Consider the following 22,444-nt stretch of genomic DNA (forward strand, 5'->3'; position numbering starts at 1 on the left):
TCAGCCTTAATAAAGCTGGGTATGTTTCTCTTAATAACATGCCCATAGTTTGATGAGTTGCATACAACATGCATTATTATTAAAGTCCTTCTGTTCAGCTCAGTACTTCAATTCTATAACATAAACATCTGCAGTTTGTGCAGGAACATGTGATCTTGTAAGAAAAATTGTGAATAGATGTCAGGATCTTTCCAGGCTCAGTATAAATACCAAACTCTATAACTGTTGCTGTTTTGTCTTTCCCCCCTTCAGAAAAAGTAAGAAAGTTAAGTATTTTATAGGCTTCTTTTAACATTCTTAAAATAGTATACTGTAACTTATCAGGCTTTTCAGCTGTTGCACTCATAGTGAGAAATAAATTGAATTGCTGCATCCAATTTTCTGCAATTTTTTAATGCAGTGTGTTATACTTTTGCACTACAAACTCTTAAAGTCTTGTAATCAAATCTATCTGTTTTTCTCCAGTTCTGATGCTAATAAGCATACTGATGTTTAGCAAAATACTCAATGTACTGCTGAGACATATAGTACGTGTGGAAATAGGCAAATTCATGTTGCACTAGACTTCCTTGTGTTTGAGTATATATTGTGTAGTGGGAAGAGGTACTATGTAATACTTGGATTTGTGTCACATATCTAGCTAGCAATATAAGCAAGTACTGATGTAGGTTGTTAGATAATGGATGATTAAAGCACAGTTTAAACAATTGCAATCTAAATGTTGCAACTCTTTCTATAGAAATATTTAAAAATGTGTTCCATTTATATGTATGAATACAATGAAAGCAGTCAAGCTGAACATGCAAAATGAACACTTTAGGTTGCTAGGTGTAGGCTTACAGCATACAGCAAAATAGTTCTGACATAATAATACCCATTCTAGGTAGACCCACTGAACAAACAGTACCTTTTCAGGGGTGATCCTTGAACTGGTTAAGTGACTTGCTTAAGGTAGCACAGTAGACAAATGAGAGTTGAGAGAATCAGACCCTGTGCCACAGGAACTATAGCTCACAGCCTTAATTAGCCTCCTGCACCAACTTCTGGCTGCATAGGCTTTGTTGATCACTTTTATAAGTGAGCATGGTGGTATTTTTTTTTTTACTTCTGCCAGATAACTTGTTAGGTAGATAGCTTGGTCTTTTCCTGCTGGAATAGGGCTCTTTTTGGTGGATGGAGGTCTTGGTTCATACCATAAGCTAAGAAAAGGGTGAGGGGTAGGACTTTTGGAAAGAAAAAAGGAATTTGAGCCATGTAGCATTGGATATGGAGTTAGATATGATATTCTAAATGAGCCACAATAAGCCATGTCAGCTATTCCAATGAAGTATAAGTGTTCAAAATATAAATAATTAAAAATATATATAAATAATTAAATATATAAACACCATTGTGTAAGTTACTAGCAAAGTAAATGTCCAAATCAGGTGAACGATGCATGGAAGTTCTGATGGGAATCAGGATAATGTGCGAGACTTAGGTGGATGCTGCATCTGCATGTGCAACAGATATACAAGGTACAAAGCCAAATGACAGCCATGGCATTTTGTTTACAATTATGAGAGCTGTGTAGGCTTCTCTGATCACTTTTATAAGGTATGCCAAGGTGGGATGCTTTTCCAAATTCTGTCAGATAGGTGGATAACAGAGTCTATTCTTGCTGATATAGGGCTTTTCTGGGTGGATGGAGGTCTTAGTCTGTAGGTAGATACAGGGCACGCACAGCAGGAGACTATTTTGGAGCCTAGCACAAAGTCCTAACTACCCTAAAGGCCTAGCACAAATTCCTAACTACCCTAAAGGCCTAGCACAAATTCCTAATTGGCACAAAGCACTGTTTGGATAAGCAACTAGTTTAAGTTCACACTGCAGGAAAATGAAAGCCGAAGAGAATCAAATCTTCTGTGACAGATAACAGCTAATTCCTGGCTCACGCCAGTAATCCTCTGCACTATCTGCCAGTCTCAATGTACACTTGAACTTTGGTGAGTATCTGGGTGCTCAGATCACTGCTTGTCTATAAGTGGTGGGTGGTAGTGTGCACAGCAGTCATTTGCTGAACTTAGGGGTAGAAAGATAGGCTAGGCAAGCTTGTGACATAGAACACTGATACTTCAGTCATTACTATCAGAATGGGCAGGGAGAATGATTTCTGACCTGTTGGGTATGGATGATATAAAATGAGAGCATTAAATTCTGCCAGCAGAAGGAGTTTTGTATCAAGATGGGAGAGGTGTCACACTTAGGAGAGAAGCTATGTAGGGTGACTAAGAAAAGGGTTTGCTATTGGGATGCTCCTGGTGGGACACATGGTTCTTTGGCTGCTAGATTATAGGAAGATCAAATTGCTATCATAGCCTCAACATGAATCATTTGGGGCAGCAGGGATGATCATTTTACAGCATGGGCTGCATGGGTCTTCTGTGCAGGGAGAGGCAGAGGAGGTCCCATGTCTACCCAAGCTGATGAATGATGGTGTCCTCTGTTATTTGACAGCTGGCCAAAAGGCTGTACTGAATACTTTCTTCTCATGGTGTATTTGACCATCCTTTAACAGTAGACATGTCACTTATTTTCAGTCTTACACTGCATTCTACACTGGAGGATGTATGCATAGCTTTAATGTAGCACTCTGAGAGGTAGTTCTGTGGAAATGTTTGTGAAAGAGGATGACCTTTGAAATCACTTATGCCTAGCACAAATGTGGAGTAAAGGGGGCTGTGTCACATGTTTATCATAAGGAAATCCCAGTCAGTGAGTTATAATATGTATAACACTTTTAACCTTAATTGTAACTACTGACACCATACTGCAATACTTTTTGTTTTCTGGTCATGGGGAAAACATAATATTTTATGGAATAGCACTGGACCATATGTTACAAGCAGATAAAAGTAAACTTACCTGAACTCTGCTCTCTTTAAATCCAGCATTTATGTGGGCATATTCAAATTCATGACCATAACCAGTACTTTAAATGTATTTCTCAGAATAAGCACAGGTATTTGGTATTGGGATCTGTGTAACTTATTATAGTGTGCATATCTTGCTAATGACTACAGCCATATATATTTGCACTGCATTGTCTATATGCTACAGTCATTAGCACTAATTCACTGCAAGATACCTTCCAGCATTTGTTAAATTCTTACATTTTATCCAATAAGACAGGATACACATTATACATGCAGCAGACTTGCTTTTAAAGTGGAACATTTACAGCTTGTTCAGGTCACTCTCCAGTTCATCAAACAAATTAACTCAGGACAATTGCAGTGTATTGCTTTGATTGTGTTAACATTAAGAGCATCACCTCTTGTCAGATGTGACTAATGTGTATCTGGTAGAGTCTTTATAGAGAAGACTGCCCCTGGCATGTAAAGCACAAAAAAAAAAAAAAAAAAAACACAAGGAATAAGGAATACACAAGTCTCCATTTACCTTGTCATTTGAACAGTTGCTCACATTGCATGGGCAGTACTGACATGGATAAAGTGACATTGACATGAATTATATAAAAAAACATTTTGGCTCTTGTTTTGGTTAAAACATAAGCACTTTTGTTCAATAGTTATGGAGTCTAACTACTATTCCACTTTTATGAAATGGCAGTCTTCTCTGCACCTACATTGAGTGCAGATCAATCAGGCATTGGTTTAAGGCAGAAGAGTTTCTCTTAAACATTTTAAAGGCTTGAGTTCTAATTTAAGTAGATGACTTATTAAATAGAAATCTAGGAAACATGCCTCTGAAACAGTAGACAGTTAAGAGACCTGTGGAAAGTGGTAACAAACCTCATGCCTATCAGGTCACATGAATTGTGCATTTTATTGCTTCCCAGTTGTATAATCAGTATTAAGCATTCTATGTATAGCAAATCTGAGACTATAATGCAATAAGAGATGTTTTATTAACCTTTTAAAGACTAGAGCTGGAATAACATCTGAAACTCTCAGTTGCAGCACACATTGTATTCATAAATCATCAAGCTATTCAGTCTTTGCATGTCTCCTCCTAAGGAAATGTGCTAACAGTACCTAATAGTGTTTTGCTTTTGTTTCAGGTTGTACTCAGATTATTTGTACTTTGAAAGTACTAATAAATCAGCTGAAGACTTTCATGAAAAAGTTATTGACTCACTGCAGCAATTTGACAGCTGCCTGCAGCATTACTCTCTGAGAGCTTGTGTTTATGACACAGCACTTCATATGTCAATGCCTGTAAGTATATCACAGTTGGTTTAGGACTGTTTAAGGTAGTGAAACAGCTTGCTGCCATCATCAACAATTTTGGAATTTGTAATTACCTCAAACTCTTTAAAAAAAAAATTAGTAGTCAGGTGTTCAAGTACGGGGAGAAAAGTTTGAACCATATTTCATGTTTCTGAATATATGTCATAAAGATGCTCACACTCCAAACATTATTGAAATGATATAAAACACATTAAACTATTCAATTCAGCTCCTCTTCTGAATGCACTTGAGTTAAGTGTTTTACTCTTCTTACTTGTCCCAACTGTTCTACCCATTTCTAAATATTTCATGAATCAACATTTTATAATTCAGGCATAAAAAATGAAGGAAGCAGTTATCTGTGCATCAGGTAGTCAGTAGAACCCCATGATTAGGCTGTGTGTAGAGACGTTACTGTATCGATCCTGAAGTAAGTGTTTTGACTGGACAAATCGCAGTCAAGAGTTTGCAAAAGTTACCACAAAATGGATCCCATTAACATCACCTTTTGACCACAAAAAGGATTCTATTAGCATCAGCTTTTGGACAAAACTGTTGGTACTTGCAAGATGCAAGGACAGAAGGTGGAAAGCCACCATTTTCTGTGATATCCTGATAAGTAACTGCTCAAGTTGTATAGAGCAATATTTGAGTTATAGCTTATGTGAGGGAGACTGGAATAGGTTTGATTTAGTTTGTAGCCTCCATATAACATCAAGTTGTGCCAGATATAGGAGCACTGTGTCACATTTTCCTCGTGGTTAATTGGAAAACAATACTGAACTTAAAATAAAGATCATTTTAGAAAGGGAGCACAATTATTAGGGATATACCACTGCTGTCATGGTGTAGCAGTTTGTTGAGGAAATCTTCATTACTGGTTGTCGGTATGTGGAGTGCACTGACTCATTTATCTAGACCATTTGCACAATCACCCCTTTCAAAAAAGAATACAATTTCAGAGTATGTACAGTGTGCATGTGCTACAGAATATTTATAAGCCAATGAAGATACATAAAAAAGTGCATTGATTGCTCTTGTCCATGCAGCCAGTTACATGAGGCGGTGTGTTGTTCAGGTCCCTGCAGCCAGTGAAGTTACATGGCTGAGTGCACTTTTCTTGTCTCTGCAGAGTGCTGTACCCTCCACATTTAGAAGTACTTTATCAGAAACAACTCTTGCATAACTTCCCATGCAGTTATGAAGTTCACATTACCAGAAATCAGCTATTCCACCCTATGGTATAGTTCCCTACCTTGCTAACCCCTTGCCGTAATCAGTATCTGGCAAACACCATGGTCTGCTCATCTGCACATCTCAGTATATAGCCATTATCTAAAGATTAAATTAGTCTGTGCAACTGAAACAATGATTAAAGATGCCTTGTGGTTAAGAAGAGTTAGCTGGTGCATAAGGACTACACCAAACACGGGGCCAGATTTCAAAAAAGTTTATGCTTTGTTCATGCTGCTATACCATGTATGTGAATGTTTGCTGACTAGTTACAATTAGAAAAAAACAGGCTGCTGAGAAAAAGGTAGATAGGGAAATACAGGATTTCAGTAAAGCCAGACATATCACATGTCTGATTCTAAAACACTGCAACATTTTTCAATGTCCATAAAAGGCAAACGTAAAAACTTGCAGACATTACCAGAATGTATTCAAATAGTATGGATAAAATGCTCAAGCCAATACCGGATTGCAGCTGATATCCAGCGCATTTTCCAGGGACTGGGAGCCAGGTGACTAAGACCCAACCACTGCATAGGTCTGCATCCCAACAATTTCCTGACTAGAATGTAATCAAAAGGAATAGTCTGAAGTAAAAGCTAGAACTTGCTGTGCGTCAAATTTCTGCATCACATGTGATGGTTTACAGTCTGCTGGAGATTCCTATTTTCTCCCAAGCAAAGGCATTCCTGTTAGTGGGTATACTGTCATCTAAAGTATGCAAGTAGCCATGTGGATATTACTGCTGGAGTTTCCCAGACATCTGACTCACATATCCTAGAAAACTTTCAGCTTGCCTTGTGGAACAGATGTGAACCATTTATTGTTTCCATCAACATTAGCTGAGCACTATGCAGCCATGAAAGGGCTCTACAGGAGAGTACAGCTCCCACTGTGCTTGGTGCCACTGGTTGCAGTAATGTCACTGTCAGTTTCTGCAGTGGTAGAGACACTACCATATATATTACACTGTAAGATGTGGAACTGTTAACTGACAAATTATTTACAGAGCTGATGGAATCATAATAAATCTATCTGTCCTGTGCTCAGAAGCATTAATGATGAAAAATCATAATGAATTTATCAGCCCTGTACCTCAGGAGTACGCATAATGAAAAATCATAACTAAGTTATCTGCCCTGCATCCCAGGAGCATGCATGATACAAAATCATAACTAATGTATCTGCCCAGTACCTAGGGAGCATGCAGAATGCAGAATCATAATGAATGTATCTGCCCAGAACTCGAGAGAACAGGATGTGAACAATCCTAAATAAGATATCTGCCTAGCACCCCAGCAGTATGGTTATAAACAGTAATAACTAATGTATCTGCCCAGTACCCAGGGAGCATGTAGGGGGCAGAATCATAACTAGTATATCTGTCCAAAACCCGAGAAGCATGGTTATGAACAATCATAACTAGGGAATCTGCCCTGTACACCAGAAGCATGCATGATGAACAGTCATAACTAATGTATCTGCCTTGTACCTGGGAGCATGGATGTGAACAGTCATAAATAATGTATCTGCTTAGGACCGCGAGTGCATGGTTATAAACAGTAATAACTAATGTATCTGCCCTGTACCACAGTAGTATGCATGATGAAGAATGATATTGAATCCATCTGTCCTGTAGCCTGGCAGCATGACTATGAAGAATCATAACAAATGTATCTACCCTGTATCCTGGGAGCATGCAGGGTGCAGAATCATAACTGATGTATCTACCCTGAGCCCCAGGAGCATAGATATGAATAGTCATAATATAAGATAACATTTAAGCAGCATGACCTCCTAGTCCAGGGTTCTGACATCCTAGCACCATATCATCAGGTATCTAAACAAGAGCATCTTTGTGGTGAAAAATATAACCTCACAGGATTGTGTGTGTGCAAAACATGGGTGGTCCCAGTATTTCCAAGCATACATGACATAGTAACATCTTGAAGAAAACTGTGTAGTGCAAGTCATGCACACTGCATAAAGAGTAGCTTGATGCTTCCATCTAAGTTACTACATCAGACATCACCTCCTTTCTTACCATGCAGTACTGTTTACCATCAACACAGCTGGCATTGGCAGTACAGCAAAGAAAGTAAAAACACTATCACACTGGTTACACTATCCAGCCTCAAGCCATTTCTAGCATATATCATCAACCCCATCAGAAACACTTTTGATTTAGCCAGTGTAACAAGTTAATGTTGTGTGGTATGAGCAGACCATGCAATTCAGTACTGGAGCATGTAGAGTCAAAGTCCGTATGTATATCAACCTATGCTGTGTCCATTTTGTTAGCCCAAGCAGTGGCTGTTTCAGCTTTATAGGAGGCACCAGGTGCATGGCCAAGAACTGTGTCCCTTGTGGAACTGAATATTTTCTTGCATACTCATGGCATCAGCCATTGGTGAACACATTGGGAGGATTGTGTCAGGAACAGTTTCTTAAACATTTTCTGATGTTTCAGCTGTACTGTTAAAATCACTAAGTATGTCATGAACACTGGAACATCATAGCAGTGTATGGGTAAAAACATTTCAGAACATATGAATGCATGTTGTACAATACAGCATACCCTGACACCCAATGAATATGTTCCTAGAGCTGAGTTGAGCAGTTACATTTTATGCCTGACGGTCCTAGACAAGCATGCATACATAGTATTGTTATCTTCACAACAATGGGCTTGTCTTCACATAGCAACATGCATGGCACATATCTGCTACCTGACTGCCTGCAAGGTAAGCATCATGGCACTGATTTCCTGATATCTTTGCATCTACATATATGCATGTTTGTTATAATGAATGTAAGTGATTGCAAAGGCAAACCCAGTTTAAAAGGAAATGCATGCCAAGCAGTTCAGTACTTACCATATTAACTCAAATGTCAATTATACCATGTGGCACGGTCTTCTTAGTGGGGTGCATGACAATACAGCAAGGTAAACTATGTTAAACTGCTTTGTGTCTTGGAGAAGGGTAGGTGATCATATCAAGCAGTTCCAGTGTCCTTAGTATGCTCTTTAAAGCCAGGTACACCTCCAGATTAGTCAAACAATATGACTGTCTTGAATTATGCCATAGCCAATTAACTATAGGCAACCCACACTTCCACAATATTGCTAGCTATAGGTACCCCCTCCATGAACCAATAGAAGCACAATGCCTACCTGGACTTACTGGAGTCACTCGCCATACAGCCCAACATCTTAATCATAGGAGATATCAATTATCCCCCCATTCACTAGGTAACATACACAACCTCATAGATGCTTGCCCAGAGTCCCTGGACTTTATCAATACAAATGCTCTGGAACAGATGCACCCCACAATGGGCTCTAATGTCCTCCACACAGTACTCACCAACATGGGTGGTCACTGCACTGTCACCTGTGTGATGCCCTCCTTGGAAATGTCGAACCATAAATCAGTCTCATTTGAAGTATCTGTTGGACCCCACATCCCCAAAGGATAAAAAACCTAAGGAAATACTCCAAAGCAAAATGCACCCTACTAAGTGATGGTATAAAAAGCTTTATACCCCCTGCAATCACAGGTAGCAATGACTCCTAAGCAGAGATGTACACAAATGCCATTTATAGTCACCTTAACAACTGTATAGACTCAGCTATACCTGATAGATTAAAACTAGGCCTTCCTCAAAAAAATAAATAAATAAATAAGCTACCATGGTGAACATCTAGTATAAACAGTCTGTATAACAAAAGGAAGAAACTGATGTCCAAGAGCAAGAGGCAACTGGCTGTGCAGAGGAAGAATTCCCTCCACAGATTGAACACGAAAATCCGTAGTCTTGTAAAGTTCTCTAAAGCTAATTATGAAGCTAAAATAGCATCCTTAGCCAAGGACAATCATAAGGCAGTCTTTAATCACATCTGAAATCTAAAAGGCAGTGCTCAGCTATGTGCCAAATTTGAAATAGATGGTACCACTCACACTCTACAGGAGGAAATTGACAACTTTGCTAGTTGACAGATTTGGTGCAAACTTCACCCCCCATCCCCACCAGTCATACCCAAAAGCATAGAAAAAACACCCATAGGTTACACAAAGCAGATATCTTTAATGATTTTTAAATCCTGTCCTGAGCATCCACAGCTCCTCTGTGCTGGTCCTGCAGTTTAGGCTGCTTGTTTTCGCCTCCCGCAATCCATCCCGGGTGCTCCCTCCCTGCTTCAAATGCAAAAGAAATACCTCCGGCCATCACCTGAAGACACGCTGAATTGGCCAGCTTGCCTGGTACTTAGAAAAATACTACTAAGAAGACCCCCCCCCCAACAAGATTGGAATTGGCCAGCTTGCCTGGTACTTAGAAAAATACTACTGAGAAGACCCCCCCCCCCCAACAAGATTGTGTAAATTAATCCATCTTGGGTGCTCCCTCACTGCTTTAAATGCAAAATGAATATCTCCGGCCATCACCTGAAGACACCCTGAATTGACCAGCTTGCCTGGTACTTAGAAAAATACTACTGTGAAGAACCCTCCCCCAACAAGATTGTGTAAATGTATGTTGCTTAGCACTAATTAAATGTAGACTTGATGTACTATCTATAGAGTTAATTTGCCCTCCCATGTGTGTGTTCTAGCAGCCTACCACAGACCATTTGCCCCCTCCCCTCCTGTTATCACTACCCTAGAATGTATTTAAACCTAAGACTGATCCAACTATCGATGCTGTTTGCTATCTCCTTCTACCATTAGGTGGCAGCATCTACAAATATAAATCCTAGATAGTCTTTATAATCCCAACAAGTTTTATTTTTTCATAAACAGTTGGTTATGAGTTAATATCCTTAGATTGTAAATATCTTCTCCCCCCTGCTAATCCACCCTCTGTAAATGCAGCCTTCTTTTTCTGGCTGGAAATATTTAGCTCATACCTTCCAAATACAGCCTTTAAACTGCTCTTTGCTGATAGTTTTTCTGCCATACTCACCTCTGGTGTTCATTGTCCTGCTCCGTTCGCCCTATGGGCTCACTCCGCCCCCTACCCTGCCCCCATTTCCCACCCGCCCCAGTACTTCTAGCTTTATTTCTATCTTACTCCACCCTCTCAGCCTTATTACCCAATACCAGCTCCCCCCTCATTACTCCTCCCACCTATAGCCATCCTTCTTAAACTCTGTAATCTGTACTCCACCCAATAATTATAGTCCCCTCCTCTTTCATTAAATCTCTAGATTACCTCCATCACTTTTTAAACCCTTTCTTCTTTATAGCCTTCTCTATTTCCTAACCACTCATACCACTCTCTCTTTGGTCCAACATGCTCTCCTCAAGATATCACACCCTCCAGTCTCCCAGCCTCCTCTTTCTGTTCCTACTTCCCTTATACTATGCTACCTCATATTCCACCTATGCTTGTCCAATACCACCTACAAAGATAACTACCCTAAAAACCCACCTTCCCCCTCACTCTTACTCCCATTTCCACTCTATCTCCTCTTCTCTCATTCAACCCAACCCTCTGCACCTATTCCACCCTAAACTATTCTCCTCTAATGTCAAGATACTGTCACCTGCTCCAGTCTACAGTCTACCAACATTCATGCCTGGCAGTCCAATATGGCTAAAGAATATCTCCTTCAACAACCTAGTCCAAGCTGGTGATATCCATGCTAACCCTGGTCCTACATCCTTTATTAACAACACTCATCCCTTAACCCTCTTCCTCCTATCTCAACACCCTAAAGATTTTTACAGTTAATGCACAAAGTCTAAACAACAAAATATACCAATTTCAAGCTTGGTTAAGCCATAACCAACCAGATATCTTAGCCATCTCTGAAACCTGGCTCAGCCCTTTATCTCTGACTCTGTGATTCTGCCCCCAGGATTTCATTGTCTCAGAAATGACCGACTAAATAAAAAAGGTGGAGGCACTGCCCTAGTCTACTCCAACCTTCTTATTTTAATTCACCTCCAAAATCCAATTCCTCAATTCCAGAACACTGAACTAACTGCTGGAATTCTAAAACTAAATAAACATAAAAATATCTGCATCATTGCCCTATATATCTCACCTGGTAACAATGTCTCTACACTCGAAAATATTCTCCTATGGGCCTCTACTGAAGTTAACCATGAAACTTATATCCTTGGTGATGTGAATATTGACTGGAATAAAATCAATTGCCTCTCTCTCTCCTTATCCATTAACCTCTATAACTTCACTCAAATAATCCTCTCCATCACTCGACCTAACAAAATAAACCCTCCCGGATCCACTATAGATTGGATCCTAGTCTCAGATCCAAATAAAATAACCAGTTCTGGCACAATTCCTGATACCTTTAGTGACCACCTCCCATCCTTCATGCATTGCTCAGCTAGTTCCTCCCCACACAAGTATCAGTACAGTCAAACTTGTAACCTCAGCAGCTTCAACCCAACTACTTTCTCAAATACTTTTAAACAAATGAACTGGAAAATTTTAAACATCCTTCCTCTTGACAAGGCTATAGAATACTTCAACTCTGTCTTCTTTGATACTTTAAACTCACTAGCCCCACTAAGAAACAAAAGTATAAAAACTAAAACTGCTCCTTGGCTATCCAAAGAGACCACAGAGACAAACTATGGAAGCTTTACCAAAACAATAAACTGGACAATACCTTGCTCCAATATAAACAGCTCCACAGCCGTGCAAAATGACTAATCACCAAAGACAAAAAAAGCCTACTATATCAAACTTCAGTCCAATAACAATAAAAAAACCCAAAATTCTGGAACTCAGTAAACTCACTCCTCAATCCAGGCTCCAAGAATAATCCCTGTCCTGACCCAAGTAAATCTGATCTCGAACTAGGCTCTGAATTTAACTAATTTTTCATAGACACTATTACTACCCTCACCAAGACATTTCCCAATAATAACCCAACTGCTCTACACTCTCCCCCTTCTAAATCACCTCATCTGTTTGAACTCAAACTCATCTCCACTAACTTTATAAAAAACTTTTGTCCAAACTTAAACCTTGCTCTAACGCTCCCGACAATACAATATTCCATCTTCCTTCATAAAATGTGCTGCTGATGGCATTGCACTCTCAATCAGCATCATTATCAACTGATCCATAAAAGAATCATACGTCCCCAAACTCTGGTGCTCAGCTTATATTCTTCCTCTTCATAAAGGTGGCAAAAATTCCAGCATCTCAAACTTTCGCCCCATTGCTTTGCTCTCACCAATCTCCAAAATCCTAGAAAAATGCATTCACCTCCAACTTATGCCTTTCCTGACCCAAAACAATCTTCTCACTCCTACCCAGCATGGCTTCTGTCCAGGCCATAGCACAATAACCACTCTACTGTCTTTTCTAGAAACTGTCAATCAAGCCCAAGATTCAGGCCACTTAGTTTCTACTGTTTTACTCGATCTGTCTAAAACCTTTGATACTGTTCCCCACAAGCACCTTCTATGTCATCTTTCAAACCTTAATCTCTCACATAATGCTTTATCCTGGTTCTCCAGCTATCTATCAGACAGATCACAGGCAGTCAAATGGAAGAACTCCATCTCTTCCTTCCTACCTACCCCAACTGGCGTACCACAGGGATCCATCCTTGGGCCAATGCTTTTTAACATCTTCATCAATAACTTCACACTGATGTTCCTGATGCCAAAATCATTCAATATGCAGATGACTCAACCTTAATCTACTCTGCCTCAAACCTCTCTGAATTGCTGACTAAAACCCAAACTGCCTTCTCAACAACTGAAAACTGGATGCACCAAAACCACCTTTCTCTCAGTTGAAATAAATCAAAGATTCTACTATTCCGTTGCAAAAAGACCCTCTCCTACAATAAAAACAACTTCAAAGTCTATAGTCAAACCAACTCACCTATAGAAGTAGTCCCTTCTGCCAAACTACTTGGCATTACTGTAGATGAACACCTCAAGTTTGGTATTCATATTCAACAAAATATTAAGACAACATACCAAAAGCTAGGTATGCTTATAGGAATAATTGGTTTCTCTCCAACTCTACCAGGCAAACTCTGGCCTTGACTTATCTTCTTCTTCCTTATTATACAGAGCCCCTCTCCTAACCAACCTGTCCTCCTCTATCACCTCTAAACTAGAAAACTGCTACAACAAAATCTCTAAATTTGCCTCTAAATCTAAAAATACCACCCATCACTGCCTAAACCTACAATCCCTGAATTGGCTTGAACTCCCAAACTACCTAGACTATCTCCAACTCACTACTGCACATAGACTCATATTTCACCCAACAAATTGTCCCACTCTAACTAACATTCTCCCCCTTATACACCCAACAGAGCTCTCAGATCTGAAAATCAGAACTTAATTACTATCCATAAACCTAAACTTCCTGCTGGCCAACTTCTCCTATCTTTCTCACTAGGCAAAAAATGTAATTCCCTTCCTTCCACACTAAGAACCATACCAAACTCAGAAAACTTCAAAACTCAACTATTCAAACACCTGTCCACTAAATGGAAATGTACCTGTCTTCACCCAACTTAATCCAAGGGGGTTCTTGCTCTGGTTCCCAAGCTCTACATCTCTCATAATTATCTTCCTATGAGCCTATCTAAGCTCTCAACAATTTCTATAGGTTCTCTCTAAGCTCTCACCTCCTACAGCTACCCTCACACAGTCCACTTAAAAGGTTTGTATGTAAACTGTTTCCATACCTAACCCATATCTGTTTTCTTCAAATGAAACTGTGTGATCCCTACCTTCAAGCTTAATGAATTTAACTATGCATGATACTGAATGCATTTATGAGTAACTATTCTACATAAGATCTTTAATATTAACTATCATTTGTATCTAAATTGTATAATACATCTTGGAGCTTTTCTCCCCGGGCCTCCACTGAAAATGGTTAAATTCGGCCCAGTGGACTTCCCCGGTAATCAAATTGCAAATAAATAAATAAATAAAATAAATGACACAAGTAAAGGTAGTAAGCTCTTTCACAGACTCCTTCTGCTTCATCAGACTAACAATCTCCCTAAACAGCATCACATTTAAAAAGACATCCCTATTACAAAATAACCAATCCCAAGAGTGTAGGAAATAATAGAATTAATTAAAGCAACAGGAACACTATAAGACACACATATTAATACATCTACTAAAAATATGTATAAAAACAGTAGGCATACACATGTATACAAAAATGTATACAAAAACATATATATATATATATATATATATATATATATATATATATATATATATGGGTCTACCTGAGATGGTCGACAAGCCATTTGATCGACACTCAGTTGGTCGGCAGTTCATTTGGTCAACAAGCAGATTTGCCCCCCTCCCCAATGTTGTGCGACCATGGAGTTGATATATATAGCTAAGGGGGGTCGGGGCACTGCTTGTCGACCAAATGAGTGTCAATCAAATGGCTTGTCGACCTTCTCAGGTAGATCTATATATATATATATATATATATATATATATATATATATATAGATATATATATATATATATATATATATATATATATATATATAAAATATAGCTTAAGCACTAGAATCTGTTTTAAATAGTTTACATTGCATATATGTAGATACTTGTAATATATTATACTTTTTTTACTTACATGAATATTTTTCATACAGGACATTCCTTATTTATGATATTTTTCAAAGAATAGATTTTTATAATGGTATTTTACAGTTTTACTATATATCTAATGAGGTCTTTTCATTTAAGGTAACAAAGACAAAGGTAAAACTATCATCAGACTAACAGAAACATTTCTCTGAATGTTATTTTTATATATGAAGGCTCATATGTAAGAAAAGTTATATGTACTGTCTGAGCTAATGTTTAGCATCAGTGTGTGACATTTATCTCAAGGAATTTAGGCACTGTCTCTTCTCAGAAAGTGCTGTCCTTATTGTCTAGACCTCAAACATTTGTGAGATGTAAAAGTCTAACCAGAATACTAAGGCTGTACTTTCAGCAGACAGATCCAGTGAGAATACATACACACCTATGCTGCATATGCAAAGATTGTGAGGAATACTGCAATAATAGTGTCACCTTCAGCTCATAAGGCCACAATCTCAACACAACTAGAATCTCATGCATGTAAAACATTACTCAGTCTTCACAATGACCACAGTAAATTAGATAAGCAAAGACACCATAGTATAGCAGTGGGAGGAGTCCTTAATAACAAAGCATTTAATTCTAAATTTGAACCAAGATAGGCTAAAAAATCTCATAATGCAGCTGTTGCAGTTTAGCAACTCTAAAAGTATCACAGGATCTGGTGACTTTGCGGAGCATAAAGCGAATACTCACCCCCACTGAAGTTTTGCAAGAGGTTTGTAAAAGTGTTTCAGTTTCTTAAAGCCAAAATGAAGGAAACCTCATCTTGTCTTAAAAAGGTTTACATGTAATTATGTCATGGTGTGGTCATTGTTAACACTATTATAAACAATCTCAGATGAATATCTTTGTAATATATGCATCAATATGTGGTAGAATCATTGAACATCCAAGAAAGAATGTCTGCTCAGTAAAATCTTTGTATACAGACATATTGCATCTGCTTATGAAGACCAAATGTTCGCATTCATTCATGATTCAGTGCTCAAAAAAATCTCAGTATCTCAGCATTTGTAAAGAACATCTAAAAGCCATAATCCAAGAAAACAATAGCTCATGCACAAAAAGTATTCAAACAAAGATAAACATCAGCACTGAAGAGTACTGTATGACTCTGTATGATAAAAATGTACTATGTACCATCAATTGTCTCCAGCATAGCATAAACATGCAGAAATTAATTAAATATAGTCCTTATTTGGGTTTACAACTACCCATATACTAACTGGATAAACTACTCAACATAGTTTATCCCTACTTAAGTATTGATGAGCTATGTTCATCAAAAGAACTTGAAAAATAGTATAAATCCTAATTAGTGATAGTAATATCTTAGTTATTACATTGAAAACATAGGATAATTTTTCCCAACCCATGTTTTTACACTCTGAAATGAATACATGTTCCATTAGCAAATAATATTATCCTTATCCTAAAGAAAAATGAAAACCAGTCATATGAATCATCCTAGGTGGACTTTGCCAATGAAAACTATGATGTAATAAATTATATACTTATGAAAATGGTATGTTATATAGAGTTATATTCATAGTTCAGGGCTTTGCATTTTCATAGTGGTGATCCATGCAAATCCTGGACTTTCAGTATGAGTACTTACATCGAAAGGAGTTGTAAACACCCCCCATCACAAAAGTATAATTTGCTTAACCCATAAACAATAGGGGACAGCTACTACACTGTTAAGGGGCTTTACAAATATGCATATGAGTATGAGTTACAGACATGAATCTGTAATGAGCTCATATGCATACTAAGCATGTAAATAGCCCTAAATCAGTAAGCAGCAGTTTTCCAGGGAAATATGGAAATGTGAGGGGAATTTGGTTGGTGTATACCTTGACATTTTACTGAAGGGGTCACTTGGATAAATGTTTCATTTGGTGCCTGTGCATCCATGGACATTTTACTGAAGGGGTTGCTTGGGTGACTGTTTCATTTTGGTGTTTTTGCATATTAGGAAATATTACTGAAGGGATCACTTGGGAAAAATGTTTCATTTTGGTGCTTGTGTATACCTGGACATACCATGGCAAATTCACTGCAGGCACAGAGGAGCACATAATATATGATGCCCACAACTGGAATAACGAAAGTGCTTTGGGTTTGAAAGTATGTGACCTGTATGACCTGGATCTTCCCAGATGAGTGACCTGTCTCTGGTGGCTGAAGGTGTTGCTAGAACAGTCTGCAGTACATCTCACTGAGCTGCTTATTATGCTGGAGCAAGAAGTATATTTGTCAGATGTCTGCAGGTAATCCCACACACTGCCTGAGGAAAGCCGACGTGTCTAGTCAGCATCACCTAAAAATACATAATGCATTATAAATATGAGTACAGCAATGGATAGGATTTCATCCTTACTGATTTACTCTTCTAACAGATGCAGTTGCGTAAGCATGTGCTGTACGTCATGGATAACATCTGTGATTTCCCTAGACTCATTGGTAAAAACATTTCCCATTGTACACTGTATTTTCTCTGCCACTGACATGCCTATGAGTTGTCCTGTTGTGGGTGTCTGCCATACTGCCTGCTGTCCCTACAAACTTGTTGGACTGTGGACATTACTTCCTCCTGTACTTGCTTATTCTCACTATGGGCACAGCATGGCATCCACCTCTGTGCCCTCTGTGAATTTGCAGCAGTCAGATGTCTATATATCAGAAATTTATTCAGCCATTTGACCCTAACCAACTGTTCCTATTAATTTCACAGGGGAATGTCTTGCAACCTACAAGCCTGCATCCTTTTGATGGATTTACTCCTTCTTTGTCTTTTAGCTGCTGCAGTTAGGGATCTGAATTCATATAGATTGCGTATTAAGATTTAGGTATTTATATAATTTATATATATATATATATATATATATATATATATATATATATATCTATATATATATATTTATTTATTTTTGGAATGTATACATTTCCCTTGGTGGAATATATAGTATATTTTAACTGTTCCACATCTTAAACCACTGAGCCAATACTTATAGGACTCATTCAAAACGTAACTGGATAGATTAAACTAATATGGTATTGTTATAGTGCAGTATAATAATTTGTAAAACTCAAATTATAGTATTTTTTATGATATTGTTGAATTACTGGAGAGTCCTAATCTAAACTGCAGTATTATAAATTAGTAGTACAGAATAAAAAGACTAAAAAGACTGAAAAACGAAATCATCAAGACATTTAATAACATTTCTAAATATGTGAGTAGAACCATTTCTGAAATAGTCAAGTAAAATTCAAACTGAATATGTAATGAACAAGATAATAACTATTGAAGATCAATGAAGATGACTTCTTGGTGACCTTCTCTGCCTTTGGCTGCTTCAGCTGGATACAAGCAATGGTTAGATTACCAATATGAACTAAATTTATTTAGTTTTGCTTGGTTTTCCTTCCTCCTACCCCATGTATTTTGCGGTTCTTGAAACTGTTACCACAAATAAACACTGGAAATTTATCAGCTACGAACTGTATTTTGTCCTTAAAAGCTATGTGTGTTTTGTGCTATATGTAAGGAATTCTAACACATAATAAGAAACTGGTCAGCTCACTTTAAAGGCCTCTGTTAAACATAATTGATATGTATCTGTCATTTGAAATATCATTATGATTATGGTGAAAATTCTGCTTTCAGAGAAGAGGAAAGTATGCAGGTGGTTAAAGCTCAGTGTCAGTATTTTTTTTTACTTTGATAACATGAATGCATATGTGATGACTGGGTGAAGATAGGTGAAGGCTGACAGCCTAGCCAGATAGAATTTTGGAGATAATTCTGTCATCTGTAAATATTAATGTAAACCACAGGCTTGTTGTCTTAAATGGTAAAAATAGTGTTACATGTGGAACTGAAAAAAAATGTAACAGCAGTGCACTCTACTGACCAAGGAAAACATGTTGTGACTCTTTGATGTAATCATGGCTCCAGCTGGTCTAGATGAAGGAATTCTTGCTATTGTTTTAAGGCCAGAGTTAATGGCCAGAATTTGCTTGCATAAATGTTCTTTATTGCTCTGGTTTCTGCCCAGATGTGAAGAATGTAAATGTAGTTTCTGTTAGCCTGGGAACCCAGGGAAGTGTGAAGAATGATGTAATGTGAAACATGGATGTGATTTTAAAAACAGAGAATCAGAGAGCACTAAGCATTTTTGTCTTGACTATCCAACTCACCAGCACTGCCTTGCTCTATATGTAAGTTTATGTTAGACTTGTGTTCTCTTAGAAATAGTTAGAAACTAGAAAGATTAGACTAAGTGTTTTTCTGTTATGTTAGAACTGTACTACTGAAGTCTTTTAAGTATTTCTCTGTGATCTTTGAACTCTTGACTAGCACTGTGTAGTAAAAAGTATTTGTCTTGTGTTTTGACTATTTGTCATTAAATATTTTTAAACCCTTTCAACTGTGGCTGTTTTTACAGAGATAATTTAAGGTCTTTAGAGTACTTGCGTGCCTTTGGTAAAATTGTACAAAGCCACTTCAATAGCTTTAGCCCTGGGCTATACTACCAATTGGATAATAATATTGCACAGTAATAATTGGACACCCTTTTAAGGGCCTTTGAGTAGCTGATAAATATTAGTGAGTGGTGGCAGCTGATACTACCATGTAGTCTGGGAAAAAGGGGCACAGCTGGAGAACCTGTGCCAGCCTTCCCCAGGAGTGTCTGTGTGGTTGTATGAACTCTTCTCAAAGTGTAAACACACACACACACACACACACACACACACACACACACACACACACACACACACACACACACACACACACACACAAACATAGCATGTACTACCACAGAGAATTGCCAGTTCACCTGCAGAGTATCTTTGGAATTTAACCAGAAACTTTATGAAATATGATAACATATTACCATATGTAGTTACATATGTAGTTAACAGCAAGAGGTTCTCCCGTTCAATTCTCGGCTGGAGTGCCTTCTGTGTGGAGTCCGCATGTCCTCCCCACGGTCGAGTGACCTCCGAAAGACATGCGTGAATGGGCGTGCTTTTGTTGAAGGTTTGGCATCGGGCTGGAAACTTGGCACCATAAAAATCTACTGCCAATCATTAGCGGATAGGAGTTCCGCTGTGGCGACCTCTAACCGGGAAAAGTCGAAAAGACAAACAACAACATTACCATATGTAGTTAGGGTTCTACTTGCTTGTTGACATAGGCCTCTTGTATTCAGAATATATTAACAATGGTATACATCAGAGCTGGGTACTGATAATTTTCAGTTATAGAGGATTATGATCAGGTCGCGGTTCATAACCTATTTATTATTGTTTAAGACATAGGTGCCAAGGAATTCCCCTCAAGAACGAAGCTTGAGAGGTGAATCTTGGCATTCATGTTGATAACACATAATAAATGGTTATGATCAGTCACTGGATCATAATTCTTTGTAGTGCATGGAGCTTTATCCGCTCCATATACTACTAGTAACAGTTAAAAAATATACTGTTTTGCTGGCTTTCAAAGCCATAGCGCACTAAGCCACTTAGCGAGTGCTGTCAGAAAGGCAGCTTAACACATTCACTTACATTTCCACTCACCTTTCAGGCCTTTAAACTCTCCAGATGTTCACAGAATGCCCAGAATTTTGCCTCATCTGTTTAATCTGTTCTTCATAATGTCCATAGTTTTCAGACAAATAGACAAAACATGGGGCATTGAAGTCACTGCATACATTTAAATTTTAGAACTCATATCCTTCAGAGATAATGCAGGTGAACACACATCCTGTTTTCTAGCTACTTTCTAAGTTTGTGAGAGGAAGGGACAACTCATCAGTACGGACAGCAGGCAGAACCAAATCTTTGTCATTTGTTGATCTGTACTGGCAGTGTAGTGTTAGACCTGACCATAACAACTTAAGCAGAGGGTGCTTAACATTTATTAAGATTGGGGATCTTGCCACTGTAGTGCTCAACTGATTTTTCTTTCTGAATTTCAGAACATAATCACCACTCTCCATGCACTATAATTATTTTCTACATGTTTTACTAATGCATATAGTAAAGATAACTAATGGTCGGGAAAACTTAAGGAAACACCTGTGTTATAGATCCCAGAATATTCCATTTTTGTTGAATATATTTTTCTGAAAACACATATCAGTCATTGAACATGTTATCATTGCTTATGGGGATGTCAATAAAATGTACTAAAGTTTGGAATTTTTCACATTGTAATCTAGGCTGTGATGTTTATCATCTGATATTTCTTTTGAATAATTTCCATTCAGTAATTGTGTGTTTGTGTAGGTGAAAGTATGAGAGAGGGAGATCAGAGGACTGCAATTCATAAAAACACAAAAACATTAGTCTTCTTCTGAAAACAGTGCAATTATATCAATGCATATTTTTCTTAAAACACTGATGACTACATTACTTTAAAATTTTGACCTTGTTGCCAGATGGTGTTTACATAGTGATTGCAGCAAACGTAGTTCATGAGAAGTAATAAACACCAGTGAATAAAAACCACAAAGTAGCTTACAAACTTTCACAAAAGCACTTCAGTTCATGTCAGTAAAATTCCATTGTTTACAGTGACCAGGCTGTAGTCTTGCTTATTTTCTAATCCACTGTAGGACATGTGCTCCTGTTAGGCATTTTTTTTATTCAGTGAGATGTTTCTAGAAGAACGATGTTTATGTTAAGTCTGGCAATACAACATATTTTGGAAACAATTTTATAGTTTATAACATGCCAACCATTTTACGGGACAAAAAGCTGCATGCAGGAATAGTCATGCCTTGTAGAATCGGATACTATGCCCCTTTTATCTACATTGCTGAAACATAATATAAAATATGTGTGTATTCTAACTTCCAATTAAAATTAATAACCCTGCTAAAGACTGCAGGTGATTTCAAAAGCAGGTGCCTCGTCGTGTTTCATACATTAATATTGTTAATTCCATTTTACACATTTTTAAATCAAGAAGTGAATTTTTTTTTCACACACGCAGATGTCTGGCAGTTAGGAGGATTAAGGCTATGATCTGCTAGCATACTGCTAACTATATAGTCCAGGGTTTGAGTCCCTCAGCCTCCATTTGCCTACTATGTGACTTTGACAAAGTAACTTAACAAAACAAATCATTTGGCTAGGTTCCTCAATGTTCTCCTGAACTGCATGGCTATTAACTACTTATGATTCTGTTTATGGACAAAACAAACACACAGCCAGTGCAAATTTACAACACCAACACAAAACGAAAGCCATCTTCATATTCCTCATAATTGTTCATAGGTTAGTACTAGGCTGTTGATCTGATGGACCATTTGTAGCCTAGCTAGA

General features: G+C 38.0%; 1 protein-coding gene across 11 annotated transcripts in view; it reads left to right on the forward strand.

Moving 5' to 3' along the window:
• The window catches only part of CHST15 (carbohydrate sulfotransferase 15), a 966,917-nt gene that overhangs the window by 838,740 nt on the left and 105,733 nt on the right, over positions 1 to 22,444 (forward strand). For all 11 annotated transcript variants that reach the window (XM_044056008.1, XM_044056009.1, XM_044056010.1 and 8 more), the window contains one exon: positions 4,064 to 4,220. In XM_044056008.1, the coding sequence (XP_043911943.1) occupies positions 4,064 to 4,220 (157 nt within the window). The remainder of the gene's footprint in view (positions 1 to 4,063; positions 4,221 to 22,444) is intronic.

Source organism: Protopterus annectens, chromosome 14.part0 (assembly GCF_019279795.1).
Source record: "Protopterus annectens isolate FY-2018-M chromosome 14.part0, PAN1.0, whole genome shotgun sequence".
NCBI lineage: Eukaryota > Metazoa > Chordata > Ceratodontiformes > Protopteridae > Protopterus > Protopterus annectens.